Genomic DNA, 27379 nt, shown 5'->3' on the forward strand with positions numbered 1-27379 from the left:
TGGTTTTTTGAAACTGCTGTATTTATTTTTTACTCAATTAATAGTTATTGGATCTTAAGGAGACAAAAAAGAGCTAAAACATGATGTTTATGTAGGAGAAATAACAATATAAAAAAAAAATGAAACAGAGAGTGGCACAGAGTATGGGACAGAAGATCCGTTGCGCCTTTTTGGTCTCACCGTCATGGGCTTAACCATCCACTCTGAGGTTCAACATAAAATCAACAAAAAAGTTGGATAACTGCCTTAACAACCATTAAAGCGAACATAAGAGCATTACCAACATTGCAAACTGCAAACACACGATAGTATCATTCTGTACATAGAAAGTCTTTTCCCAAGGCTCACTTGTTACAGTATTTTTCTAAAACAGTATTCTAAATAATATCCTATCTAAACAAGTAGGAAAATCTTATAGAGTTTCTTGGTAGAGTTAGAATTTTTTTTTTGTTAATTTTTCTTAGAATATAAAAGTTTAACTTTGCTCTCCTTATGTGTATATTGACATGTGTGCAGGAGCTCATATTGACATTTGTAAAGAATCTTCTCTTCTGTATCACTTCGTGCTCCACCTCTTATCATACCTTTTATATATTGCCATCTTTACAAGATCCTATTTCAATTCATTTTTAATTCCCTTAAGTTTCAAAAACAAATAATTGGAAAAAATAACACATTAAAACAACACTATATAATGCAACAGTACAATAAAAAAATTCATAAAAGTTCCATGCTTCTATAATGTTTTTATTTTTTTAGTAACTTATTTTTTCTCTATACTTTGTTATTAATTATTGGAAATTAAGGAGAGGATGTTTGTGAAGAAAGTGACAATGCAATAAAATGTGAGACAAAGTATAGGATAAGAAATGTGATATAAAATCTTCTGGATTCTGTATTTGCTTAATTATTAAAATCCAGTAGTGACATAGCGCTAGTTGCTAAAAATACCTTCTATAAATAATTTCTGACTTCACCTAAAAACCATTGAATTGCAATTTAAAAACTTATTACATGCCTAGAACTTTTGAAAGTGAAACCGGATAAATAACTTTCTAGACACTCTATACCAATCATCAAAAAGTAGCCTCCAAAACTTTTACAAGTCAAGGAAGGTATATGATTTGGTTGAAAAATTTTCTTTTCTTTTTTTCCTGCTCTATGGGTTTGGCTAAGCATAATCAGAAATTCCATTTTCTTTTCTATTTGGAATTCTGCACACAATCACATAAATTGTACTTTACTTCGTCGCTGTATCTTATAATTAAACATGCATGTATGCATACGAAGTTGCCTACACTCATTTTATGTGTATCTAAACTGATCTAATTACAGGTGTTTGGTCAATAACTCACCATACATTGATCCAACTTAATTTGTTCACTAGTGTTCACCTCTTCCCTGCGTCACAAAAGGCCTGCCTCAGCAGTAATAACGTCAAAAAAGCTATAGAAATGAGAAAGGTGATACCATAGCATATGCATATGACAATGGTGAGAGGGAAGAGAGCAGAAAAAGGGTTTCCAATCTCCAGCATTTTTTACACACTTTATACTGTAGTACATGTTATCCTCGTTATTCCCACGACAACCTTAAGATGTTGAGAAGAAATAATTCCTACTACAGCTCCTACAACATTCCTTCCTTCCAGCCTTTACTAGTTGACCAAATACCCCATCCAACAAGAAGCACAATTGCGCAAGAGTTTAATATACCTTGAACAAACGCCACCATTCCCCAGTCCCACACGTTGTACGACACCCATGCAACAGCCAAACACCCACTATCATAGCAGAAGAAGAAGAATCTAAACGAATTTCTTAGCTCTTAATCAACACCAGCTTTGAAAATATCACGACTTGGCTTTAATGGAAGGAGAAAGATCAGCATCAGGGTTGCACTTGAATCCCAATTATGAGCTACCACCCTCATTCTCTGCTCCTCATCCCATTCCTGAGATGGGTTTTGTACAGTTTGAAGATCATCACCAGGTTTTGAGCTTCTTGGCCCCTTCATCACAATCTTCTCATATATCCTCGCAGACTCTCCATGGTGGTGGTGAAAATAATCACACTAATAGTAGCACCACCAGCAATCATAACGGTTCTTTCGGGTTCAGACATAATGAACTTGTCGCTACCAGTACTAGACCTTCATGGAATAACGACCAGGTAGGTATTGAAACTACTAATTTAGGTAGTAGTAGGGTTTAATGTATCTGATCACAGAAATATCTGTGTTACAATTTCTGAAATGTTTCTTGTTAGTAGTTTTTAAATCATTATTTGTTGAATTTCTGGTAGTATTTTTTGTGGCCTGAGTCTTGATCCCTGCTTTCTTTATGCATCATGGCGAAAACTATAGGTGGGCTCGCTGAATCCCAAGGCTGTTGGTGACCAAAATTGCGGTACTAATAATGCCAACGAGGGTACCAATTCCTGGTATCATATCCCTCTATTAGTCCCTTACCTTCAGATCTATTTCTTTTTCTCTCTCTTTTTCGTGTACTCTCCTTACCCTAAAAGGATACATGGACAGATGGATAGCTTTCTTATGGCTTAGTTCTTACATACATATTTGGGAAAACCGCGGTTATTTATTGATTCGAAGGGATGTAATCCAAAGGGCTGAAGGGGGGGTTCTTTAGCAATGATTTCCATTCCCAAAGAGTTGTAAAAGCAGGCTTCTGTGCCCTCTCTAAACTATAAAGTCGTCTTTCTAGTTTCTCTCTTTTTTGCTTCTAATTATCTTACCCTAGAGAAGCTTCTTTACTAGTGTTATGCTTTTCATCAGAATCTAGGAAGATCTTACCATATACAGTAGAGATTCACGAGGTTCCATTGCAAGTTCCAACTTCCAATATGATTGCGCACTGCACAGTTACCATTTTCCAATGCCATTTCTTCTCTCTCCCTCTCTCTTTCTCCCCAAAATCCAAAAATAGTTCAAAACGCATGTGGTGTTCTGTGGTGTTTATTCCCAAAGGACCAGTACTGGATCCGCCACACTCTGATAACAACATATGATAACACTCTCCCTCTTGTCAGCAATGATGATTTCAGTTTTGGCCTCTTGCTGTTTGTTTGATGCAAGCCTATCTATTTGTAGCAACAAAAGAATAATCCCCCTAGCCAACTAGCTGCAGCCAGCAGGACCTAGTTAGAAATAAACGTTTGAAAAATCTGATGAATTTGCCAGGTGGAGAAGCTCGGCCTCAGAAAAAGGTAAGGTGAAGGTAAGGAGAAAGTTAAGAGAGCCAAGATTCTGTTTCCAGACAAGGAGTGATGTAGATGTCCTTGATGATGGTTACAAATGGAGGAAATATGGCCAAAAAGTTGTCAAGAACAGCCTTCACCCGAGGTACTTCAATCCATTCTTTCACACGTACACACATAAATATAAGATGTCCAGAAACTTTTAATTGCTGGAATGTTCATAGTCCATTGAATTCTTTGGTTGTGGGAATGAGAGGAGTAAGTGGAGATCTCCATTATCACTTTGTTCAGAAGAAATTTGGTAACAAAGTACGTTGAGCATATGATTCACAATAATTGCTTCTGAAGTGGTTAAAGAAGTGGGGGAGAATGTTGATCGGACACTATTCTATCCATATCGTTGGCCTCTAAGTCACAGACAGTTCTGTTTCTTCATAGTTATTAATTTTTTTTTATCGTTCTCATAGTTCAGTCATTGAACAATCATGGTAACAGGAAAAAAAAATTTCTAAGCAAATCATGGTATAAGATTGATTACGTTATTGGAAAACTTAATCTTATTACCCATATTGTACTGAAATGTTCGCTTTAACATATTACGGAAATTATCAACATTCTTCAAGCTGCATTCATTTCCCTGTCCATGATATTTTTCACTTAAATCATTTTCCTTTTTTTTTTCTTGGTGCAAATCTTTTTGAGTGTTATTTGTAGCCTTCTTTGGTCTCACCTCGTCATAATTCTTGCTTGGTATTGAGATCAAAGCTTGATTTATTTCCAATTCACTATACAATATGCCAAAAAGATTAGTAGTAGTAGTAGTACGTATTATGTAGTTCTTCTTGATTTATCTGGCCCAAAGAGAGGTTTTGTTCAATGCTTTTGTGATAAAAGTCCTGAAAAGCATTAGTTTTCCTGACACATTCTTGCATATTGTTCAAAAATCATCAGTGATTCCCGACTCATTCTGAAGATTCTTTGGAGTATATTAGGTACATATTTTGGAAGGTTTCATACAAAATTATTTGTGCTTTGTCGTATGAGTTTATGACAACAGTGAATGGACTTTGAGAATGATAATTTAATTTGATGTGCTTTAGAATAAGGATCCAATGTTTAATCTCAGGCTCTTCTTCTCTTTTGTTAGGTTCAGATTCTGCCTAAAAAAAAAAGAACTATATGACTAATTAAGAGAAGTTTTACAAGTAACTTCGACTATCCTATTCACTTTAATGTACCTCATATATAGATGAGCATCTAGCAAGAATTCTATGGCCTCATGATATGATTGTCTTATTCACATTCATGCCTTTCAAAGCCTAATGTCCCTTGATTTTAGATTTCAGTTCATGAGAATTTTGCTAAAAAGTTGTAAAAGCATTCGACTAGTGTAAATGTGGATGAAAACCTATAATATATGATCATATGGTTAGGGAAGTATCAACCTCTTTCTAGGGAAGTACTAACCACACAATAATAAGCTCGGAGATTTTCACTTGAGTGTTGGAAGTGCAATATTTTTACAAGGTTCCTAAAAAATTTAGTAAAGAAAAATGTACATACCTGTAAAGTATATTACTACAAGTACTGTTGAAGTATGCTTTTAACTCGTTCCAAAAGTAATTTAGTTACAGTATAGTCAAATAGATTTGCTTTTTGCAGTACCTACTTATAATTAGTGGAAGTCTTCTAAAACAATATGCTCTTGAATGGTGCCACAAATTCAAACACTACTTGTATGGAGGTCTATACCAAGTTCTCTCACCACTACTTGGTGGATAGGGGAAAATTTTAGTGAGGGGCCAATTGTTGCTTCAGAATCATTTGGACCAAATATATCCACCCACAAATATGCAACTATAATGTGACAATGGTTGGAGAAAAATAAAAGAAAAGAAAAACTCACGAACATAACTTCTTTAAGGTAAAACAAGCCCCCTTATAAAATATCTAGATTTCTAGGGAACAACTCATGCATTTTAATGTACCGTTTATACTTAACTTAGTTGTGTGGTCATCCAAAGTATCATTTATGCTGCAAAACTTTAATCATACAATGATAGATAAGATGCTAGGTGGTCTTTTTATGCACCTACAAATCTAAAGTTGGTTCATAGCAAAGGATATAGAGCTTGTTTACCAATGGCATTTGGAAGATTAACCCTCACCCCGGTAATGTATTTAGACACGTTTGTGCTTGTGTAGGTAGGTTGGATCTTAAGGAATCCAAAATTGTTGAATCTAAGTTTCTGTGGACATAATACTATTTCGGTGCAATCAACTGAGGTTCAAGTCCAGCTATAATTTAATAATAATGTGTACTATTTCTGATAAGTCGATCATACATTGCATCAATATTCAATCTTTCAGTTCATAATTAAGCTCTTCTGGATTCAGATTCAAAATTGATAATGCATATTATTTTGATCTAATCCACATGAAGATTTTGAGTCTAATATTTGATTTCTTCAAATCTTCATCTGCACCTAAGTAATTTATTGTGTGCTCGTTAAGAGCACTCTGGGCAGTGTTGTTTCACATAGTATATATGTTCATATTTGAACTGAAAACCTTTTTGTTGAAATCCTAAGAAATAATTTGAACTTGGTTTTAGACTATTCAAAACAGACAACAGCAAGTATAACAAAAGTGCAACATGCTAGCTAGGGAAATAAAAATTGGACTATACAGATCAACTTATTCTAATTATCTCCCTTTCTGATGCAATATTTGTTTCCACTGGTCAACAAATTTACCCATCATTGCTAGGATTTCCATCTTTTGCATTATTTTGAGCTCTAATATGACATTATTGTCAAATACATGACTGCTGACTTACTAGTATTAAACCACTCGTGTCAATTATGAGCTCAAAACGTGATGGATGATATTTCAGTCTAATGATCAATTGCTACGTTAATTGAGTAGGTAATTATTTTTCTTCATATTAGGTGGAAATTATGGTCAAATTAGTCTCGAGTTGGAATGCTAAAACTCATAATACTTCCTGCTGCAGTTCGAATTAGTCTAGCTAATGATGAACTATGACCTAATCGTCGGCAAGTGATACAAACACGCAGAAGTACGTAATAGCTGCGTGTAAGGTGTAGCCTTATGGGGCACCATGTTGTTTTAACTAGCATCCTTAAAAGATGCATCCATGAAAGAAAATGTTTGCTGTTCATTCTTAGTGTTTCAGATACTAGGGAAATGTGAGGATTCTAGGTCTTCATTTGCTGTAATTTATCTGTTGTAAAATGAACCAGCAATGATTTTACTAGGGATCACTGCATGAACCCCATGATAGTCTAGTCTAGTTACACAAGAGAAAGCAATGTGAGTTCCCGTTGGGTGTGTGTAAGACTGATATGCATGGCATGACTACGAAAATTCTGTTAAATCAAATCATGACTACGGCATTATTTGTTGATTGGATGGGGATTTTTTAGTATACAATTGAAGGATGTCTCTGGTTGGTTTTGCAGAAGTTACTACAGATGTACGCATAATAATTGTAGGGTGAAGAAGAGAGTTGAAAGACTATCAGAGGACTGTCGAATGGTGATAACTACGTATGAAGGTAGACACAATCACTCCCCTTGTGACGACTCAAACTCGTCTGAACATGAATGTTTTACTTCATTCTAGCAGCAGCTTGATTTGTATAACTAGTAAATTATATACTGTACACAAGCTAGCTAGTCGTTTGCATCAATCCTCTTTCTTTTTATGGCGTGATTAATGTTCCATCGAATAGCAGCGTTAGCTTCAGCTCATGAGGTTTAATTTATGTGTATAAAACTTCAACCTCTATATTCTAGTAGTTATATATGTTAGTTATTCCTCAAGTATACATCGTTTTACTGTCTGCAGGTTGGTTGGTTATCAGGTAGTGCATATGTTGATCTGCCAATTTCAACTTTCATCAACTGCCATTAGGGTTGTTGTTCTCTTGTATTTAAAGATTCATGAGAACAGGACAGGACTAAATGCCCGTACTACTTTTATTGCCTTTTGACCATATATTATTGTTACCGTGCTGGCTGGCTACGCAGGGGACTTGCCTTGCATTCACCTTCAATTAATCATTCATGACCGATCATTATGCGCTTGACAATAGAAACTTTGCATGTGGGTGGGACAAAGAAACAAGAGCTGGTAACTTGTCCAATTCCTACAAAACAATTCAGCAATCGATTGAAGTTGTACTAACTTAATTAACCTTGTTTGGATTGAAGTTTTCCAAAGAAAAATCTTTATATCTTTTTGTTTCAAATACATCAAATCGTTACAGTACGTTTTTTGGGTTACCTATATTAAAATATTGGTGAAATATATACTTTTTTTATATATAAGGGTGAAAGATTCACAGCTCAAACTCTGAACTGCATGCTTTATTGCCGTAATATAATCAGCTCTCCAAATTAATCTCCTGCCGGTAGTCTGGTCTGGTACCCTTGCTTGTTATCTTTCCCATAATTGTGATTTTGAAATTTATGCACTGTGTGGAGGTTGAAATCATGATGCCATCTTGACTATGGGATTCCTCCATTCCTTTCAATTTGGGAGCAGTCCCCTAAATTTTCTTTAGCTTTTCTGGGCTATGGTTGGAACAAGGGCGATTTGGTTGCTTTTCTATGAGCACACGTGAGATACCTTTGAAACCTGGAAAAGGTATAAAATCTTGAAAGCCAAATTAGTCATTATGATAATTTATTTGTCATTAGTGGTTAGTACATAGGATTATTGATGGGAACAACAGTGTGGTTTTGAAGCAATGCAATCATTGAATTGAAGGTGGCACTGGACGAGTGATGCTTCCCTTGACCATTATTGAGTGCCTCTTAAAATACGTCGGCAAGAAAAGATTAAATAAAGCTAAATGATACTTCACTACTTCTTGGTGGTTTAGTACTTTTTCATATAACTTTTATGTGGTTTTAAAAGTTATATATAATTCTCTCGTGATTTGAATTAAAGCATCAAAGTGATGGAATTTACATTCTATAGCAGAGTCAACTAAAATATCAAAAGTACCCATATATAAAGTCGAAAATTATTTATTGACTATAGGGAAGCTATGTATATATTTTGAAAATAATAAAGGAATTATGTGGTAAAATACTAAATCATGAGAGGATTATGTGGTAAAATACAAAATCATCAGGAGTTAAAGTGTAATACATATTATGTTTATATATTTTGGTCATTTCAACCATTTTAGTTTTTAAATAAGGGTTATCTCAACATTTTTTGCAGGTTCCGTTGTAGAGAGGATTATCTCAACACTTTGACACTTTAATCCAAATTATGAGAGGATTATGTATAGTTTTTAAAATCATAAGAGGATTATGTAAAAAATTAGTAAACCACATGGGGTAAAGTGTATTTTATCCTTAAATAAATTAATTTTGTGACTTCTTTCTTGTGTTGAACATTTCAATTTCATCACCAAACATGGGCCTACAGTCGTTTCGACCCATAATTTATGAGGTTGCTCCTATCTAATTTCCTTGTATTTCATTTCGGAACAGAAAGGATAGGAAATACTCAATCTTTTTTTTTTTTTTCTGAAACGATAGGAAGGAAATACTCAATCATATTTACTTATCTGTTCAGAAGCTTTTCATCATTTCTTGCGTTTTAATCTTGGAAGCAAATTGGAGACTACAATTGGGATTAGTTTTGGACAATATTTTAAATTCAGACGGGAGAGTAAACTGAAAAACCTTTCAATTTGTGGTTCGACCGATTAATTGGTTCAACCTTAGTTCAAAAAGGTTTAACAAATTTTTATTTATTTTAGAAAATAAAAATTTAATAAAACTTTGTTGAAATTCTTGATTTTTATTGATTCAACCAGTTTTTGATTGAGTTTGACCTATTTAATTGATTCTTTTGGGTTATTCGTTGAATCGGATTGGACGCATGACTGGTTTGCAGTTCGATTGGTCGAATCGACTGATCCGGTCTGATTTTCAAAACACTGGTTTAGGAGGAGAAGAAGCAGAAGTTTCATTAATGCAAAATATGAGAGATGGAAAAGAAAGAAAAGGAACAAGAACCAATCTTGATGCTTGCCATTGAAGTTAACATACACCAACTACCATGGGTGTTGATAATACTTGTTTGTGTTCTAAACCAATTTCTTGAAGATTTTAACCAAAACTTAATACATTACACCGTGCACGATTTCAATAGCACTATTGTTTCCTAACCAGGAACCAAAAACCTGTTGATTTTGAGCCATAAAGCAGCGCAAGTCACCATCTTAACTTCAGCTCATGGTCCTAGTCCCGACACGCGGGTTAATTCCTTCACCCAATATCAATTATGTCATGGGGATTATGGAAGGGCCTCCAATTTTCTGCGTACAATCTTGTAAATCCACCTCAACTTCTTGCTTATATCATTGATTTTTGATCACTTCATGCCCGTTTAAGTGATAATATGAAGAACTTCCTAGCTTATTTTAGCCATTTAGCATTTTTGTATGCCATAACGACATGGTGAGGTATTAAATTGTCACTTGTAAAACTACCCATTTTTTCAAAGATCATGCAAGTTTGTATTAAACGTAAATGTTGCAACTATATTATATTCACTTCAATCCATAAGCTTATGTCAAATCACGTGAGATAATAATAATAATAATAATAATAAAATAATCATGTGAGATACACATAATACTAATTTCCATGTTAAACATTAAAATAAAATTATACTTGTTATCTTAAATTGGAAGCATTTTTTTTTTCTTTTTTGCAGGGCTAAATTGAAATATTTTAACTTCCAAGGAGGCTAAATAAAAAGTTTTTGTTATTTGGGTGGGCCAAATTGAAATAACCCAAACAGGGACGGCAAACTGCGTCTAGGCGACGCCGCATTGGCAGTTTGGCACGTTCAGGCGGAAGCGAACACTCTAAAAAACATAAGGACAGTCCACTTCCCTCTTGCACAGCACGACAATGGCTCCCAATTTGTCAAGATTCATGCAGCTTTACGGTAATTTTTTTCCTTCACTTATTACGTCTTTTTTCTTTTTCCTAAGTAGTTATTTTCCTGAGTTCTAGGAGTATAATTTAAAATTGTAGCATAATTCGGAAAAATGTTGTTTGGATTTAGGGTATGATTTGCTGCTAGGTTCGATTGCGGTGTTTTATGTACTCATGGCACCCTATACAAAAGTTGAAGAAAGCTTCAACGTTCAGGTACATTTGTTGATTCTTCTAAAATTAATTTCTTGCAAGGTTTTTGGTTTCCGAGCTGAGTCCTATGCATTTGTTAATTAAGCTCTTTTTTTGTTATGGAAAAGTATGGAAAATTTTGGTCGTAGTGAATTTCTGTTGGGAATGATTTAGATGTTATTTCATCGATTTTTTTTTGTTTCTCTCAGGCAATGCATGATATTTTATATCAAAAGCATCACATAGAAAAGGTATACTTTTTTATACTTGACTTTGCATTTAGTTGTTAATTTGTGAATTTCGGCATTGGTGATTTGTGCTTTGTTATGCGATAACAGTATGATCATTTGGAATTCCCCGGAGTAGTTCCGCGAACTTTTATTGGTGAGTCGTAGTTTCATTCTCGACTTGGATGCTCAATTTAGTTTTTACTACAACGTGCAAAATAATCTAGTTGAATGGAATTGATCATTTGAATTCAGAAACACTGAATTGTTGTCATTCTTGTGTCTTGACTCTTGCTTTGTGAAACATTTCACCTGTAAAACAGACATTTATACTCGTTGCTCAGGCCTTTCTTTTGTGACTTTATGTAGTAAATTTTTTTCAGCCTACAACACATTTATACTCGTTGCTCAGGCATTTTTTTCTGTCTACGGGAAAAGCAGGCTGGGAAGTTTAAGTGCCATAGGTGGCCCAGGAATTTAATGATTGGAGTGCGGTATTCTAATTGGATATTGGAGTTTAAACTACTAGCTCAATTTTAATTGGCTTATAATGAATTCTCCAAGTTCATTTCTGATCTAAAACTCTCAAGATACTTGATGTTGCAGATAAAAGGAGGCATCAAAAACTTTTTTACTATAACCATTGCTGTTTCTCTTAGGTGCAGTTAGGCAATGTAGGAATCCACTGATGTAAAAGCTACTAACACTATCTAATGCATTATTTATCTTTCCCGTTGAATATCATGATCGCATGTTGAGATCCTTGTTTCTGTGTGACTGTGAAGTTGGCTCACTAAGTCATGATAAAAATATTGCCATGACTTCATGTACAATAGAGTTCTTGTTCTTGATGAATTCAGCCATGCGCCTAAACCTTTGAGTTAAGCCTTTTATTTTTAAACTCTAGATAAAATTGATAAAATATTTGGGTATTTCTTAAGTAGATGTTATGTTAATGTACAGTAGATGTTCTTTAGCAGTAACTGAGTTTTCATGGAGAAAATTTACTGATGATTATGACAATCCAACTTGCGCTTATTTTTTTTTTTGGTAGGTGCTTTCCTTGTATCAGTTTTGGCCTCTCCGGTTGTCCTAGCAATGAATTTGATGCACTTGCCTAAAGTTTATAGTCTTTATGCAGGTGAGGTCATACTTCTACATGATTTTATGGTGTTGCATAGTGCTGGGGTTTTCCCTCTTTTGATAAGGAGGAAAAATTTAAATGTCAACTTGCAACTTAAATTCTGGTTGCTTATCTTGTTTTTATTGTCTATAATTACATAAATGTTCCTCTTGGTGTACTTGAACAAGTTATGTGGAGATTCTTTGACTAATTCCTGTTCCATATATGTGAATTTTGCATTTGTTTTCATCGTTGACTGGTAGTTATATGTTGTTACATGTGCTTAAAAGTGAAAACTCTGGTTTGCCCATGTAATCTAGGTTCCTATTAGGATTAGGTTAAATAGTTGGCCTAACCCCTACTTGGACGAGATTTAATTTAGTTTAGAGGTTGGGTCACTGAAAAGGTTTTTAGTTTCTGGTTGTTGATTGAGGTGCTAAGTTGGTGACTTGGGACTGTTCGATACAAATTTTGGGAAAAAGAGTAGTACTAGTTGATAGAAACACTTGATGTACAACTCTTTAAGTATGTTGCATTCGTTTCTGAAGTATTCAGCTAAATGTTTGAACATATTTTCATGAGCAGAAACTTATAGAGCCTATTAATGCTTGCAAAAGCTGAATTCATTTACCTGGCAATCTGGCATGGTTTTTGGTGAATAATTTCTGTCCAATACATAACTGATTTGTAATCATGATGTATTCATTCTACTTGAAAGGATAAAATGTAATATAACAAAACCATTAGAAGAGATTCTGAGTTACATCTGGTGCAAAATTTGGGCGATCTTGTACATTTAACTCTATTTCCAATTATATATCTGTATGGTTCCTATATCTTTTTCTTCATATCGTTTACAATTTTGTTTCTTAAGCATTGTATCTTTCTAATTCCTTTTTTTTGGTTTCTTCTCTAGTTCGTCTAGTGTTGAGTTTCCTCATGCTGTGCACGCTTCGATTTTTTCGCATTCAGGTATGTGTTTTATTCTATCTTTCTATTTTCTAGTTTTTAGGATTAGGTCCTATCCTTCACATTGTTACTTTAAAGTTGGAAGACATGGTAAAGGATATATCAATTGACTTACTTTATCCTGATTCAAGGAGCACAGATAACTTAAAAATAAAGTTTTTAATGACAATCAATCCCTTGCTCACAACATGGTGCAAATATCAAATTGTTAAAACAGCAGACTTGTCTAAGGATCCCTGGTTCCTTCTTGTTCTTCTGCAGTATCTTTTAGTTCTTTGATAGCCAACTCTTTATGGACAATGCTTCAGCCTTCCTTTCATGAAAAGATAGATGATTATGTGGATCCTGGTCTGTTTAGCTAATGCACATCACTTTAAGTGCATCAACATGGTTCAACTTGGCTTGGAATTGGGGTGATAATGTCTGCTGAAAACTTCTGAGCCAAACTGCATCCTGCACTCTGGGTAGGTTGGTGTTGACTTGATGACCAATAGTGTGCTGTAATGAGTTAAAGTCATCTAGGATCTGCTTACATGGTAAGAATTGGTAAGGAAAGAAAAGATTTGGAAATAGACATGTCACATCTTTTACACAAGTAATTAATGAACAAGTAGAAGAGAGGATCAAACTTGTTTTTCAGAAAGCCTAGATGTGGTGATAAAAGGTGAAAGCAAAGTGCAACACTCAATGAAACCTCATAGAAGTTTGATAATTTCAGTCTTATTTTTTCCCCTGCCTTTTCATACTAAAGGATAAGTTCCTTCCTCTCTCATGTGTTGACATACAATAGAGAAGACAAAATTGTGCTCTCTCTCTCTCTCTCTCATCATATTTTTTTCCTTTCTCTTCTGCTCCCTTAAAGTTCCTAACATAGTGTTAGGGCTGGAGAGGAGAAGACTATAACTGAAACTAGGACTGAGTTGTTAGTGGAAGATGAAGTATGAACTAATAGTGGGAGAAGAGTTAGTGAATCAGTCACTTTAATATGCCGAGTTTGTTTGGAAGGTTTCGATTTGTTCATTGTTTATTAACAAAATTTGAGTTTCATTGCAACCATAATCTGAAAGTTTTTGTCTTTAATCTCAAAAGACTTGATTGTTATGTGTTGTACCTGGTGCTATGTTTGGTTCTTTTTGTCCTATCTTGTCGGTCGTGGAGATATCTGATGCTTGCAGGCAAAGTAACTTAATGTCATCCTACCAGCATCCTGTCTGCTTAGATAATGTTATTCCATGATGTTATCTTTTGTTGGTGATATTTGGTTATTAATACTGTATAATCTATATTGAACAGATCAGAAAGAAGTTTGGGTATCAGGTTGAAGCCTTCTTTTCGATATTGACTGCTGTCCAGTTCCACATGTTGTTTTACTGCTCACGTCCTCTTCCTAATATACTGGCATTTGGTTTGGGTAATTACGTCATGCAGACCCACCCCTGGCTTGTTTTTCATATGAGAGAGTTTGGGAATGCCACCTGGACTTAACCGGTTACATTGTTTTAATACTTTTTCAAATGCTTTGTATTTGAAGGATCCTCAGGAGGGCTATTTAAATCATTTTTAGCCTTATTCTGAAATATTTGACTGCAAACAAGACATTTATGTGGCTGATCTTCCCTTTGTCTATTTCCTCAGCTAATTTGGCATATGGTTTCTGGGTGAAAGGGAGTTTTTATGCAGCATTAAGATGCCTGGTATGTGTTTCTTCACAATAGAAGTTCTGTTGCATGCTGCTGGTCTTCTGCTGTTTAATTTGATTAATTAAGCTTGTGGATTTTTCTGGAGATATTCCTAAATAGTTTTTCCAATATGTGCTTCATATGATGTGTGTATCTGAAATATATCATTTCTTTTTTCAAAGTCAATGGCTTTTAGCTCACTTAATGAGCGCATGTGGACATGCCATGAAAATCTTGTGAGATTTATTCTCTGGATGTCCAGGTTATTATACTTTGTTTTCTTGGCACATTTTGAGTTCATTAATGCTTGTTCAACACTAAGACTTCTCAGTATTTGTCATTTACTTTTTCTAGTGTTACCCAATTCACTTTAGATGAATGAGACATATTCGTCTACTGTGGTTCATCTTAATGTCGAGAATAGGCTAATTGAGTGGAAGAAATGTAGCTTGTGAAAGTACTGCCGAGGTTAACAACTATCATGCTTAGGCACATGATATGGACTCATAGGAAACACAGTCGTTTACTATTTAAGTACTACTTTAACTTGACCTTCATCATAGACCAGGGTGTTCCCTTGTCTTGATTGGACCTTCTTCATATATCAATGTGTTCCCTTGTCTCTGTTACATTTTGTAGTATATTTTGACTGTTAGATCATGCAAATGGCAATTTTTGAATAGATGTTTGAGATATATGAGGAGGCAAACAGTGTTAAGCAAGATGCTACCTGGCATATGTAAAGTTCCTTTTCTGGAGAAGAGTTATTTGATATTTTTATCTGCCAGCTAGGTGTGCTGTTGGCATTTTCATATTATTTGAAGCTTACATGAAAAGTTGGGCGTTTAGCAGTTTACTTTTTCTTTTATGTGTTTTTTTTCTTTTTTTTTTTGTGTCTCTGTGTGTTTTTTTGGGTGGGGGGGGGGGCGCTGCGTAGGTTCAAATAGTGTTCTTTAGCAACATACCAAGTAGTTTAGTTCTGTATGAGACATTAGATGCTGTATAACTGGCATCTTGCCTTAGCTATTTGAAGCCAATTGTTGTGGACTTAAGGTTTTGCTGTGTCAATGCACAGCCTCTGGAGTTACAGTTATTTTATAATAGCCAGTGTTCAAATGAATTGCTGTGCTGGATTAAGTCCTACATGGGGCTTTGAGAAGCTACCTCTAGAGACTTTAAGAACCATTTCTTAAAAGTTCATCTTCTGTGGTCCTGGCCTTCATGCTTAATGGGTTGAGCTCCTACTGAGGATGTTTTGACTTTAGTGGAGGTGACTGTAATGCAAAGTATTCTGGTTTTCCATATTGGATTCTCTGGAAATATTTGATAGGTTTGTAAATCTCTAAGTAAAGTACTAATAACTTCACTGAAACATCTTGGCAAGTGGCTTGGGCTCCAAAAGAAGGTGGGTCACATTTATGCTTGCTGTGGTATACTTTCATAGATGCCAGTGAAGGGTTTGCAATAAGGATTAAAAGGCAATGTTTGTATACCTTAAGTTGAATTTCCTTGGGATTCGTCATTTTCTATATTGGCACTTCCCAATTCACTAATAGGACTACCATTTTTGTCATACTTCGTAAAATTGCTCTTCTTTCATTGTTTTCCTTTCTACTGCTTTTTTCTTTGTTTATTCTTCCATTTCATGTCTAATCACAAGGCAAACCTGACAACTTTTTTGTTGCTAGCTTGCACCAATTAATATCTATAGCTTTTATACTAATGAGAAACCATAAACAAATATGGCCAACTCTCTCTCTCTCTCTCTCTCTCTCTCTCTTAAATTTTTTTCCATTTCATTTCTTGTGGAGCTATTATGTGTTTGTAGGTTATAGAATTCTATTTTCTGATGTCAGATATTTGCTACAATCATCTTCAGATGTGATATGCTCTTACTTATTTCTCCACTTGGCCTGGAGCTACTGCTGGTAAGCATTGTGCCTTTGCATACATTTGGTGTTGTCTTTTTAGACCTTTTTTTTTTCATATATACATTTTCCTGCATGGTTTTTGCCTTTTTAGATCTATTTATTTCTATATTTTGCTTTCCTGTGAGGTTGATTGTTCACCATTGAAGGATATGCACAGGAAACCCATAACTGCATGTTCCAAATCATCTTTTTGCATGGATTATGAACTATTACTTTATAATGGGTGATTTTTGGAACATAAAAGTGTCAAAATATCCAATAACGCAAAAAGATTATTGTGTATTGATTTGCTATAGTGATCAAGTTTAACTACTTCATTGCTGATCCTCAATGGAATGAGAATTTGGAAAAATGAAAAATCCAGTTGTTCCAAGTACTATTTATGTTTGATTTATTCATTTTGCTCTTATCCTCTGATTAGGCCCCAATATGACCTGCAGAAGCACCTTGGACAAACTCCACTGAGCTCATGTTAAGCTTCACTTAACAACATCTAATGGAAACTACATATCTTAATTCACAAAACCTTGAAGAAGATACCTCTGTTGACCACTTTTTACCTGCCATTCTTGTTATCACTATTCAGTATTTTAGTTCTTGTCTGTAATTAGTGAATTCTGAAGTTGTGTTGAGCTATGACTCTAGTTTGTGGTATCTATGCTTTATCACTGCTGCAACTCGGTATCAACATATTCTGTGGACATGCTTTGTGTTATCTATTGCTAAATATGCATATAATTGACAATATAAGGTGTTTTTAGGATAATGAGGTTTTTAAATGCATTTAGTGCTTTGCACTTATAATTGTAAGTAGTCCAATGGCCTAAAACATCTATTGAGTTGAGATATGTTATTTAAATGAAATTCGATTTTTTTTATTAATTGCATAACTGTACTTCACATAATTGACACTAGGTGTTGTAAAAGGTAAGGAGAACAAGTTTGTACTTCACACAATTGAGTTGAGACACGTTATTCGATGATTTGTTTGCTTCCTAATGCGTTTGAGAGCAGTGTCTTTACTGTGCTTTTATTGTCTCAATAATATATCATTCTTTTGTTTGGCTATATCAAATGCAGTCAAAATCAATTTCTTTGTGGAAGGCAATAAGGACCTGCATCGCAGCTACTTTGTTCTGCATAGGTAGTGTTGTACTTTTAATCAATATTTTTATTAATGTAACAAAATTCAGAAATCTTTCTGTTGTTTATACTGGTTATGATTGCCATGTAGTCATTCTATTAGTATATTGACTGGAATACATGACATGCTGTCTGCATTACAGGTCTTACAGTATTGGTTGATTCAGTAATGTGGAGGAGGTGGTTGTGGCCTGAGCTAGAAGTTTTCTGGTTCAACTCCGTCTTAAATCGGAGTTCTGAATGGGGTGTATCCTTCATTACAATATTTCCAAAAATTATGGTTAATCTTATGCAATGCATTGTTCAACTTTATCATTGAAGTGAATAGATCCTTGTTCTTTCATCTTGTACAAAGTTCTATATTGCTTTTGTTTTATTTATGTATCTATAAAGGTCCCAATAATTTGTCTGTCATATGACAAAAACATTCATCTTGTCTTATAAGTATGCACATATGCCTTGGTATCTTGTATCTTAAATCCTACTGTTCCATAACAATGGAGATTACCAAACAGCATCAAGTTACATTTTGAAATGCGGAGCATATAAATGGTAAATCGTCCTTAATACTTCTTTTCTCCAGATACATCCTATTCACTGGTACTTTACTTCAGCCCTTCCGCGTTCCTTGCTTGTTGCATATCCACTCTTTCTGGTTAGTGGAAGCTTATATTAGGTCAAACTCCCCATGCCTTGCTTGTTGCATATTACTTTTTCTGGTAGATGTTAAAGTTTTTGTGAAGTTAATCTCACTAAAAATTGAGAGGTCAAATTATTATTTAATTTTCTTTTGGGTGGACCCTGGCCGACTAAACTGGGAATGCAACAACAATGATGGAGATATTGGAGGATGGATTGAGTCAATGACCTACATATTTCATTGATTGCTTTGTTGGATGGACTCCTTGTCCAAGTCAACTGTGTTAACATGATATGTTATCATTGCTGGTAGAGCATGTGTAAATCTGGTCAAACAGAGGTTTTTGACCTTTGGTTCATTAAATAATCAGTTTTACAATACCTAGTACGATATTGAATTGCAGACATATAAAGGTTTGTCCTGTGAGTTTATCAATTTTTTTTTCCTTTTAATGTTTCTACCATTCTTTGACTCAAGGGAAAGCGGAAAGTACTGAAAAAGAAAGGGATAATAACTAGTCTCTTTGGTTCACTGCTAAAGTTTTAAAAGAAATTAGTTAGTTTTTTATAGTTCTTAGCATTCTAGGTTCAATAAAATCTTTTTCCTGCAAAATTTTGTAAATTTTGTAGGATACAGAATGCAGGAATCTGAACTTCCCTGCAAAACAAATATACTCAAAAGATTAAATAGCTTCAATGCCTGAAGACCACCTAAATAAGTTACATTACTCTTGATGAGCATGCTTTCAGCGTGAGAGCATACTGACAGATGAAAAATCTGAGAAAAAAGAAGGAAGATCTGTTTGAGGTATTTGGTCGGAAGTAGGAGAAAGAAAACCACAAACACTGGCTACAAAATGGGGAGGATTCTAGGATGTTTAGGAGAGTGCTGTCCACCTGGTGGAATTGTGTTGAGTGGTGCCTAACTTGGTTAAGAATCTGCTTACTCTATTTGGCAAATCATCCTTGAAAGTTGTGGAATGTGGAGAGAAACTGCAGAGCTTTTGATGTTCTGGAATGATTGCATCAGTGTAATGCCAATCATTCAAATTCCGCTTATGTGGAGGATTATCCTAATGGTCAACTCTGGTGAAGTTCTTGGAGCATGTTTATTACTTTGAAAGGCATAAAAACCTCTTAACACATTATTTTACTTGTTAAAAAAAAATTGCTACCTTAATTTTGAGGTTTTGATAAGTGAGGTGCGGCATTGATGCTTATGTGTTCTGATGCGTTAGTTCTTGTGTTTACCCAGAAAACTAGAAGAAAAAATCCATGTCTAGTTGTCTTATGATGTTCATCTCAAAAGTTCTATGCTCGTTGGTTAGACTTCTTTTTTCTCGCATTTCCTTTTCTGGGTCTGGGTTTAGGTTTTGGGTCTGGAATGCATTTGGCCCATCCTGGGGACTTCAAAGGCAGGAGCTCATGTACTAGGTCTGTCTTTTGGTGATCAGGTGGGGTATCTTGAGTTGGTCGTTAGCAAAATAATGTGGTGAACATTGCCACAATGAACCAATGCTTTAGGATATCAGAGTCTTAAAATTGTTGAACACATAAATTCCTGCATTTTACTTGGCATTCTGTCTTGCAGCTTGGAGCTTTTCTTGATAGAAGGGTTCTCTTCTATGTTCTTCCTGTTCTCTCATTTGTTATACTCTATTCAAAGCTTCCACACAAGGTATCACCTATTGACTTTGTTATCAGGTGTTTACTTGATCAACACTTTTGGTACCTACTAACATGAATGATCTCATTGTGGCAGGAACTGCGGTTCATTATTAGTTCCCTTCCTATCTTTAATATGGCAGCAGCAGTTGCAGCTAGCAGAATGTACATAGCTTTTCTTTGTTCTTATCATTTTGTCTGCAAACATGCTTCTGCAAAATCTATATGTTGTAAGATTTTAAAAAATCCAATGAAACTTGTACTGTGAAGTTCCTGAGGATTGGGGTTTCCACTATTGAGCTTGGACTCTGGACTGTGTATGCAAATTTTGAGTTGTGGATATGGATGTGGATATTCTGGGCAGTTATTGGATTTTTATTGGTACTAAATGTGAAAATCTTTCAAGGACATGGTATACATACTCTTTTTTTTTGTTTATTTTTTTGGATTCTCTCAGACTGATGGCTTTTCTTCTCACGCGTTGGTCTTTAGTTTGTAATTCAAGATGGAATTTTCTTGCTAATTCTAAGGACTTGAATTTTAGTCATTTTGTGGGTAGTTATCACATTTTTTCCCCATCCTGTCATCATGTGCTACTGAGTGGCGTTGGTTCAATGGAATCTAGGTGATGCTTAGAATTCATTAGTGGCACAAATGACATTAGTGTTCATAGCTTTCCTTTCCTGGAGTGAATATGTTGCGCCCCCCGAACTTATGAGATCACATCTTCACAGGAGAGCCTTTCTGCCCAATTTCCTGTTTGAGGAGTACGTATCACACATGGAAGGTCTGTAGAAAGCTGTAATATGTTCCCCCTTCGTGTCTATGGTCTCACAACTAGTATTTAGATGCAAAAACCCTTCAATGATGGTTTATTCAGGTGATTGTCAAACTATTAGTATTGAGGAGTCATCTGAAAGGTATTTACCGATACTTTTTAAGTTCCTGTTTGAGATCAGTTACAATGCATAAGATGCCTGTAGCTTCTTACTCGGAAATTTTCTGCCCCCATAATTAACCAACTTTGGAAGTTGGAGTTGACTTTACGGTTACACTTATTCTTTTGCACATTTTAAAAATATATGGTGTCTTTTTCATTTTTCAATGATTCTGTAGTATATTTTTGTTCCTTGCCTTAAAGTTGTTGATACTTTTCTGTAGATACAACAATAGAAAGAAGGGCTTGTGGAGATATCTTAATATTGCTATGCTGGGATCAATTTTGATTAGGTATTACCTTGACTAACCTTGTTTAAATGGTATACAATGAATTATTTGCCTTAGTCATGCTCATCATTGTTTTGTAGTCTAGGGTGCACGACCATGATTTTTATGGCGTCCTACGATAACTATCCCAGTGGCTATGCTCTAAAAGTTTTGCACAGAACTGGTTAGCTCTCTCTCTCTCTCTCTCTCTCTCTCAACATTAAGATAAAAGCTTACTGAGAGCTTTCCATTTCTTTCTTTGAGTTAATCTTCTGTGTGCTGACTGCTTGATTTTATGACTGCTTTTGGAGATTCCTCATTGCTTTTACCAACTTAATGGGATTGCATCTCAGTTTTTATGGTTTGAAAACCACGAAGAAATAAGGACTTTAGTCTAAGGTATAAACTAAAAAATTTACTCCACTTTTTGGCCTTTCTGTTTCTATTCAATCATGACTTTGGTACTCCTCACCTTTATGCAGTTTCATGTATTCCAGCTCTCTAATCAAGATTCCTGCTCTTTGCCTCCCTCCCACTCTCTCGCCTTGCCTGCATCTAGAAATCCTTTTTCATTGTTATCAATTGGCTATTCGTTTTCAGGTGATGTCTCACCAGATCCTTGTTATTGCTGTTTCTAAGGGTACCTCTTTAAGATGCCTTGATGGAAGGCACTATGCAAGATTGCTTGTGAGCTCTAGTAGGGACCTTAGGTTATTTGTATGAACTGTTAAAACTTGTCAGGAGATATTTGGTGTTAGATTATTATTCAGTATAGAGAATTAGAGTTTTGTCTAAGCTGCTTGAGTGCTTAGCAGATAACAAGACTTTGACGTCTCCTCTCAAAGATGTGATAAAGTGAGAAACTTTTCAATGCTTTTCTCATTATATTGGTAGGAAAAATTGAGCAATTCCTGCTATAACTGTCCCAGAACGTCTCAACATTTCAATCCTATGCAGGGCTTCTATGTGTGGACTACCTTAAAGGCAGAGCATTGCATTGTGCTTTAAAATTTATGCTGAAGATACTATATCTTTGAGCTTCTAAGTTCTATATTTGGACTGTCCAATATAGACTATTATCACCTGCATGAGTATGGGATTAAGGGACTTTTACAGATCTGATTGCGATGCCTGCTTGGAGTCATTTAAACAGTCCTGTTAATGAGGAATTAATTTTTGAATTCTGAGTTAAGTTACCTCCCATTTAGAAACTTCATTGTATGAGTGGATGCCAATATATTGATGAGTTGAAAATGTGTGACGTTCAAACTTTGCAATAAGGTAGAATCTTTGGTGGTGTCTCAGGTTCTTTTGTTATTCAAGTAGTTGGAAAAAGTCAAGTACATTTTCCTAGTAAAACAACTTGAACATTAGTTTTGTTATTATTTTTTTAATAATGAAGCAGGAAACAGAATACAGTTTGTAGAGAACCAAAATATACACATTAGGGTGGATATTCTGTTCAGTCTATGAGGACTTCGAGTTCTAGATGGAAGTATCACATCTGTTGTCAAGTAGAAAGGTCCTGGAGCTGAAGTAGTGATTTTTTGCTTTTCCTTGTCCCTTCTTCAAAATTTGATCTAAGGATTTTTACTTCTGTGATTGCCATGGACATTACTTTAGTTAATAGTCTTCGTGAAGTTATCTTGCTTATATGGCATTATATAGTCTATGCAGAATTAAAGCAAATTTAAAATAAAACAAGGAACGACTACCATTTACTTTTTTCCAATTTATTTGGGAGAGTTTGCTAGTCTATTTATATGTCCAACTCACAAAATGGAATAAGAAGTTACTTTTTAGTGAGGCATGTGTGTATATGTCTTCTCTGCTGCTTCTTTTCTTGTACAAGTGTAGCATTTGAGCTTCCAGTTATTGAATTGCATATTCTTAATGGAAACTTGACATCCTTTTACAGGTCAGCTGACAAACAATTCAACTGAAGTGTGGGTTCATATTGACACCTTATCTGCAATGAATGGAATTTCACGATTTTGTGAAAATGACTATCCTTGGAGGTATGCTAACAATTTTTCTTTGATAAATGTTACAGTCATGATCTTGTTTAATTCGGAAGTCATGATCTTGTTTAATTCGGACATAGTAGGATGTCTACAAGAAATTATGGGAAGACAAGCATATTATGTATTGGAAAAGGTAATAATGAAAGACTAGCATATTAGGTAGTCCACAGTGTATTGGGTCTTTGCTTGCAATTTATGTTAAATAAGTTTTCCAGTTGGCTCTGTCATTTTGTTTGTGTGATGTCCTGTCATTTTGTGTCTGGTGTATGGTATTAGAAAAGATTTTTTCCAGGAACTCTTTTAAGGATTTTGAAGTTTTTATTTTTCCATTGTTGATGGGTTACTTGGAAAAGTGAAGTGCAATTGCAGTTAACCCATAACTCTGTCAAGTAATGGCTCTACCAAAGGGATTCAATAGCGTCTCAGTCAAGAAGGTCCACTGTTGTACCTCCTTGGTTTCCCTTCCCTTCCCTTCAGATTTGGTAATTTTAGATGATAGTCAAAAAAGTTTATCACGGGTGATCTGGGGGTTTGGTGTAAGATCGTTTCTGAGGAAAAGGATACAAAGTGGCCCGCAAGAAAGATTTTTAGGTGAACAAGGGGTCAAGGAACATGGAGGAATGGGAGGTCTTCTGAAAATAATTGAGGTTTTTGCATCATGTTTTTAGACTATTATAGTGCCCATCTTTAGTGCATTGTGTTTTTCAGTAGTCTCTGTTTGAATTTGTACTTGAAGGAAGTTGTCACTGGATTTTCAGTCATTCCCTTCTACATTTCTTACCTTAGTCTTTTGTATCCTTCTGGCGTGAGGCAGGGAATGTGGGTTTGGGAGTTGGAGCTTATTTTTATGTTGATGTGTCTTGTCATTTAGTCACCTATCTCAGATTTCCTGTTCTTTGTTTGCCAATCCTAACGAAGAGATGCGTCATCTTAGTTGCTTTAAATTACAGGTGAAGAATGTGTTAAATAGTTGTTTTTTCCCCCTTGTTTGCCAAAAGATATTAATTTGCAATTTTGAGTTGCACTACTTTCACCGCCAGGTTTTGCGAAACAGAAAGCCTTGATATTGGATGAACCAGAGTACATTCAATAAAATCCTAGAATCTTTTGCATTATAAAGACTTTGATTAGTCTTATCCCATGTGACTTGAGAATTTTCTGTTCTCTTGCGTACCTGACTTAGATATGCTACCATTATGTGATTTAGGTACTCAAAAGAAGAAGGGATTCTTCTGGATCAATTGCAGAAAAGAAATTTTACATATCTTGTGAAGTAAGCTTGTATTTTGTTTTTGTTTTATGTTTTTTTTTAACACTTTAGGGTTCCTTTTGGCAAGACTCTGCATTTCTCTTTTTAACTTAATAATGTCAATTGGATTGTTTCACAAACTGAACAAAGGGATTAACATTCGAAATTTCTGATATGGGTGTGTGTAAACTGTACAAATCGATGATAAGTTGTTATAAATGTTTATGTAGGACAGCCCATGTGATTCTTGCTCATTTATTATAGGATCACATTTCTCTTATTGTATTCGTTATCCAATGAGGTTTTAATCATCAAGTTGAGCGCAAACGGAAGAATAGAGTTTGGGTTGTTGTGGTGCCTACTTGTATTGAATATGAATCATTAGATCATTCTGTGTTTGGTAGCCAGATAATGTGTTGATTTTGGAGGAATATTTGCTGGAGAATACATAATGGTTTTGTATAGAGGCCAATAGAGAACGACCAATCACTTTCGATAAATCCAATCAATTGTTGATGCCATTTATGTACTCCGAATCTGTATTTACAGTGAGCATTCCAACATTACTGGTTTCCGGTGTCTTTCTTCCATTCATGGATTCTCTACTGCAAAGCTTCGCATTGGCTTTCCTCCAATATCACTGGTATGCTGCTAATGACTCGAATCCCGTTCAAAATTCTGTCTCATTAATAGCATCTTTTTTCTTTTTTCTCCTAACACTACTTGCAGGCCAAGGAACCCAAGGTATATATTCACGGAAATGTTGAAAACAGCGAAATGTTGCTAAGACAATGGCCAGGATGCTGAGATGTTGTCTGTCAGTGCTTAATCAAATTCTTCAGTGGCTTCATTTATTTAGCTCTTTCTATGGGTGGATGTGATCTGCTGAAAAAAACCTTTACTACTTATTAAGCAACACAAGATGGTAGTCGCCTTACAAAGTATAATATATTTTTAGAGAATTTCAGTTACTGTGGCCTCGAGGGACTTGTGGTGTAAAACTTGATTGCAATTCATGCCTAGGCAGAGGATAAAGAGATTAGAAGTTACTCATTCACACAAAGTTTTGAATATTTCTTCATCATTTACCCCCTCTTAAAAAACAAAAATCATTAGATTGATGCTTCAAGATTTTCAACTACTTTGCATGCATAGATTCCCAGATTCAATGGCTATAATTTCGAATGTATGTTTTAAAATTCAAATACAACAAACTAATGTAATATTTCCCCCACCTCGAGGGACCAAAACTAATGTAATGTTTTTCCTAAAGTTGCATTGCAATGCATACTTCGCTCTTTTTCCAGTGGCCGGGTCTCTCGGCCGCCGCAGGGGTCCATCATTTCAACCTGTCTAATTGTCTTCCTTTCATACTTTGCTTTCATCGTTTGACGTGACAGCACAGCGCCCAAAAAAAGAAAAAGACGGGCCAAGATTTTAGTTTAGTCATTAGTGACAGAAGAGTTAGTCGTGATTTAAGAGATGACCGAGTCCAGCAGAAGACCAAAAACTCCTCACTATTAATTCCCCTGTTTAATAGTACCGGTGACTTGACTTGGTCCGTAGTACCGTTGACTTGACAACTTGGAAAAATCAAGTGCATTGCCGAACAAATACAATGCATATAAGAGGGTGATCCTAATCGCACAATGACGGACAACTTGGAAAAATCATCAGAATTCCAGTCCTCTTTCGCCGGCGCTTCCAATCGCATGGCAAGCCCTGGTCCCACACAAAGACCATCCGTCGCTGCTCAGGCATCTGCCTCCATGCCTCAGAAAGATTCATCCATGGCTTCTCGAAAAGATCATGGATACAGCTTCAACCTCACCTGTCCTCTCAGCATCCCTCCTACTTTAGAGGCAGCAGCCATCAGAGTAATCAAAAACTTGGCCTTTTTCGGTTTATACTACATGCTGTTTGTGTATATCGTTCTCTTCATTGCTCTCATCCCAGAGCGCAAAGTCTCTCTTGTTTACTTGGTGGCTACCAAAGAAATAGCATTTCTTTACCTGCTTTTGCTGCGGGCGCTGCCTAACTCCTTTGCCCTGCACAAGATGATCGACAAACGCTTCGGCTTGTTCCTGTTCTGCATCATCGCTGCGGTTTTGATGATCGTCACAAAAGCTGGCGTGCATCTCTTCATCACTTTAGTCTCCACAATTCCGGCCGTTTTGGTTCATGCAGCTTTATGGAAGGAGGACTTTCACTTATTATTAATCGGTGAAGAGAACAGCCCTGATGCTGAGGAGGACTTGGTTCTGCTTGTGCAGAACAAAAGTGCTGGCGATGCGGCTGATGAGTCCCCGAGCTTAGCATGAGTTTGTATTATTTTGTATTTTGGAAAGAAATCTGAGCTCAATTATTAGCACATAGATAGTACTGCCACAAGTTGAAAAGTCTGGATAAGATCGCTGTTTTCAATGAATTAAATCACTTTTTGTTGTGTTGTGCTGTGGTTTGTGGAATATGGGTTGAGCCAATCAAAATATCGAATGCAAAGTTATGAAGATGCAACGGGGTTGACAAATTATCTAGTCATCAGCTTTCAAGCGCTGCACTTTTTACTAGGGAGAGTTTCCCCCCGGTTATGGCCAAGGACGTCTGCAAATGACTACTACTAGTCAGTTTCACTTGAAAATCCAAAGTTCGAAATCAATTCATTTAACTTGAGCTCGAATTTGCGTTGCGAGCTCAATATGCATAATTAAATTCAATGCACAAATTTGTGAGATTCAGTGCAGCTCCAATACTTGATTTAATTTCTCTTCCTCTAAAATTGTAGGACTACAATACATTATGCTTCATACGAATCATACCAAAGGGGTGGGTCGTTTGAACTATGAAGAAGAAAGCCAGAAAATGGAGGAGGGCCGCAAAAAAAAAAGGATGTAACCAATTGTAGCTACTAGCTACTCCTCAAAAGTGACACCATGCAACCCAACCAGAAGGATTTGCAAACAGATTGGCGTGCTAGTTAACTATGTGAACCATTACTTGAACCCAACTACACTAAAACCTTCTATTGTACAATATTCAATTCTAGATTAACCAATATATATCTTGTTGAATGCATAACGTCAAAATTTACGATAAGCTGCCTACCTTATTTTTGGTCAGAC

At 35.6% G+C, this 27379-nt stretch overlaps 2 protein-coding genes across 4 annotated transcripts; both read left to right on the forward strand.

The window, feature by feature from the left end:
- The first annotated feature begins 1496 nt into the window (after positions 1 to 1496).
- LOC113726889 (probable WRKY transcription factor 12) lies at positions 1497 to 7265 on the forward strand. Of its 2 annotated transcripts, XM_027250805.2 has the most exons (5): positions 1497 to 2171; positions 2365 to 2441; positions 3199 to 3360; positions 6701 to 6795; positions 7089 to 7265. In XM_027250805.2, exons 1-5 carry the CDS (start codon positions 1869 to 1871, stop codon positions 7106 to 7108), a joined length of 657 nt encoding a protein of 218 aa, XP_027106606.1. In that variant the 5' UTR covers positions 1497 to 1868; the 3' UTR covers positions 7109 to 7265. The 2 variants fall into 2 exon arrangements, with proteins under 2 accessions (XP_027106606.1, XP_027106605.1); XM_027250804.2 differs by lacking the exon at positions 7089 to 7265 and having other exon boundaries at positions 1502 to 2171; positions 6701 to 7066.
- Positions 7266 to 10069: 2804 nt separating this feature from the next.
- On the forward strand, positions 10070 to 26706 carry LOC113726888 (dol-P-Man:Man(7)GlcNAc(2)-PP-Dol alpha-1,6-mannosyltransferase). Of its 2 annotated transcripts, XM_027250803.2 has the most exons (20): positions 10070 to 10220; positions 10341 to 10426; positions 10612 to 10653; positions 10741 to 10786; positions 11684 to 11770; positions 12669 to 12724; positions 14015 to 14132; positions 14357 to 14415; positions 16257 to 16328; positions 17412 to 17475; positions 17618 to 17721; positions 18058 to 18129; positions 19705 to 19791; positions 19876 to 19943; positions 20940 to 21008; positions 21086 to 21168; positions 22903 to 23002; positions 24216 to 24281; positions 24807 to 24900; positions 24987 to 26706. In XM_027250803.2, the coding sequence occupies exons 1-20, from the start codon at positions 10184 to 10186 to the stop codon at positions 25062 to 25064; spliced, it is 1488 nt and encodes a 495-aa protein (XP_027106604.1). In that variant the 5' UTR covers positions 10070 to 10183; the 3' UTR covers positions 25065 to 26706. The 2 variants fall into 2 exon arrangements, with proteins under 2 accessions (XP_027106604.1, XP_071931476.1); XM_072075375.1 differs by lacking the exons at positions 10070 to 10220; positions 10741 to 10786 and having other exon boundaries at positions 10340 to 10426.
- The last annotated feature ends 673 nt before the right edge of the window (positions 26707 to 27379 follow it).

This window comes from Coffea arabica, chromosome 2c (genome assembly GCF_036785885.1).
Source record: "Coffea arabica cultivar ET-39 chromosome 2c, Coffea Arabica ET-39 HiFi, whole genome shotgun sequence".
NCBI classification, from domain to species: Eukaryota; Viridiplantae; Streptophyta; class Magnoliopsida; order Gentianales; family Rubiaceae; genus Coffea; species Coffea arabica.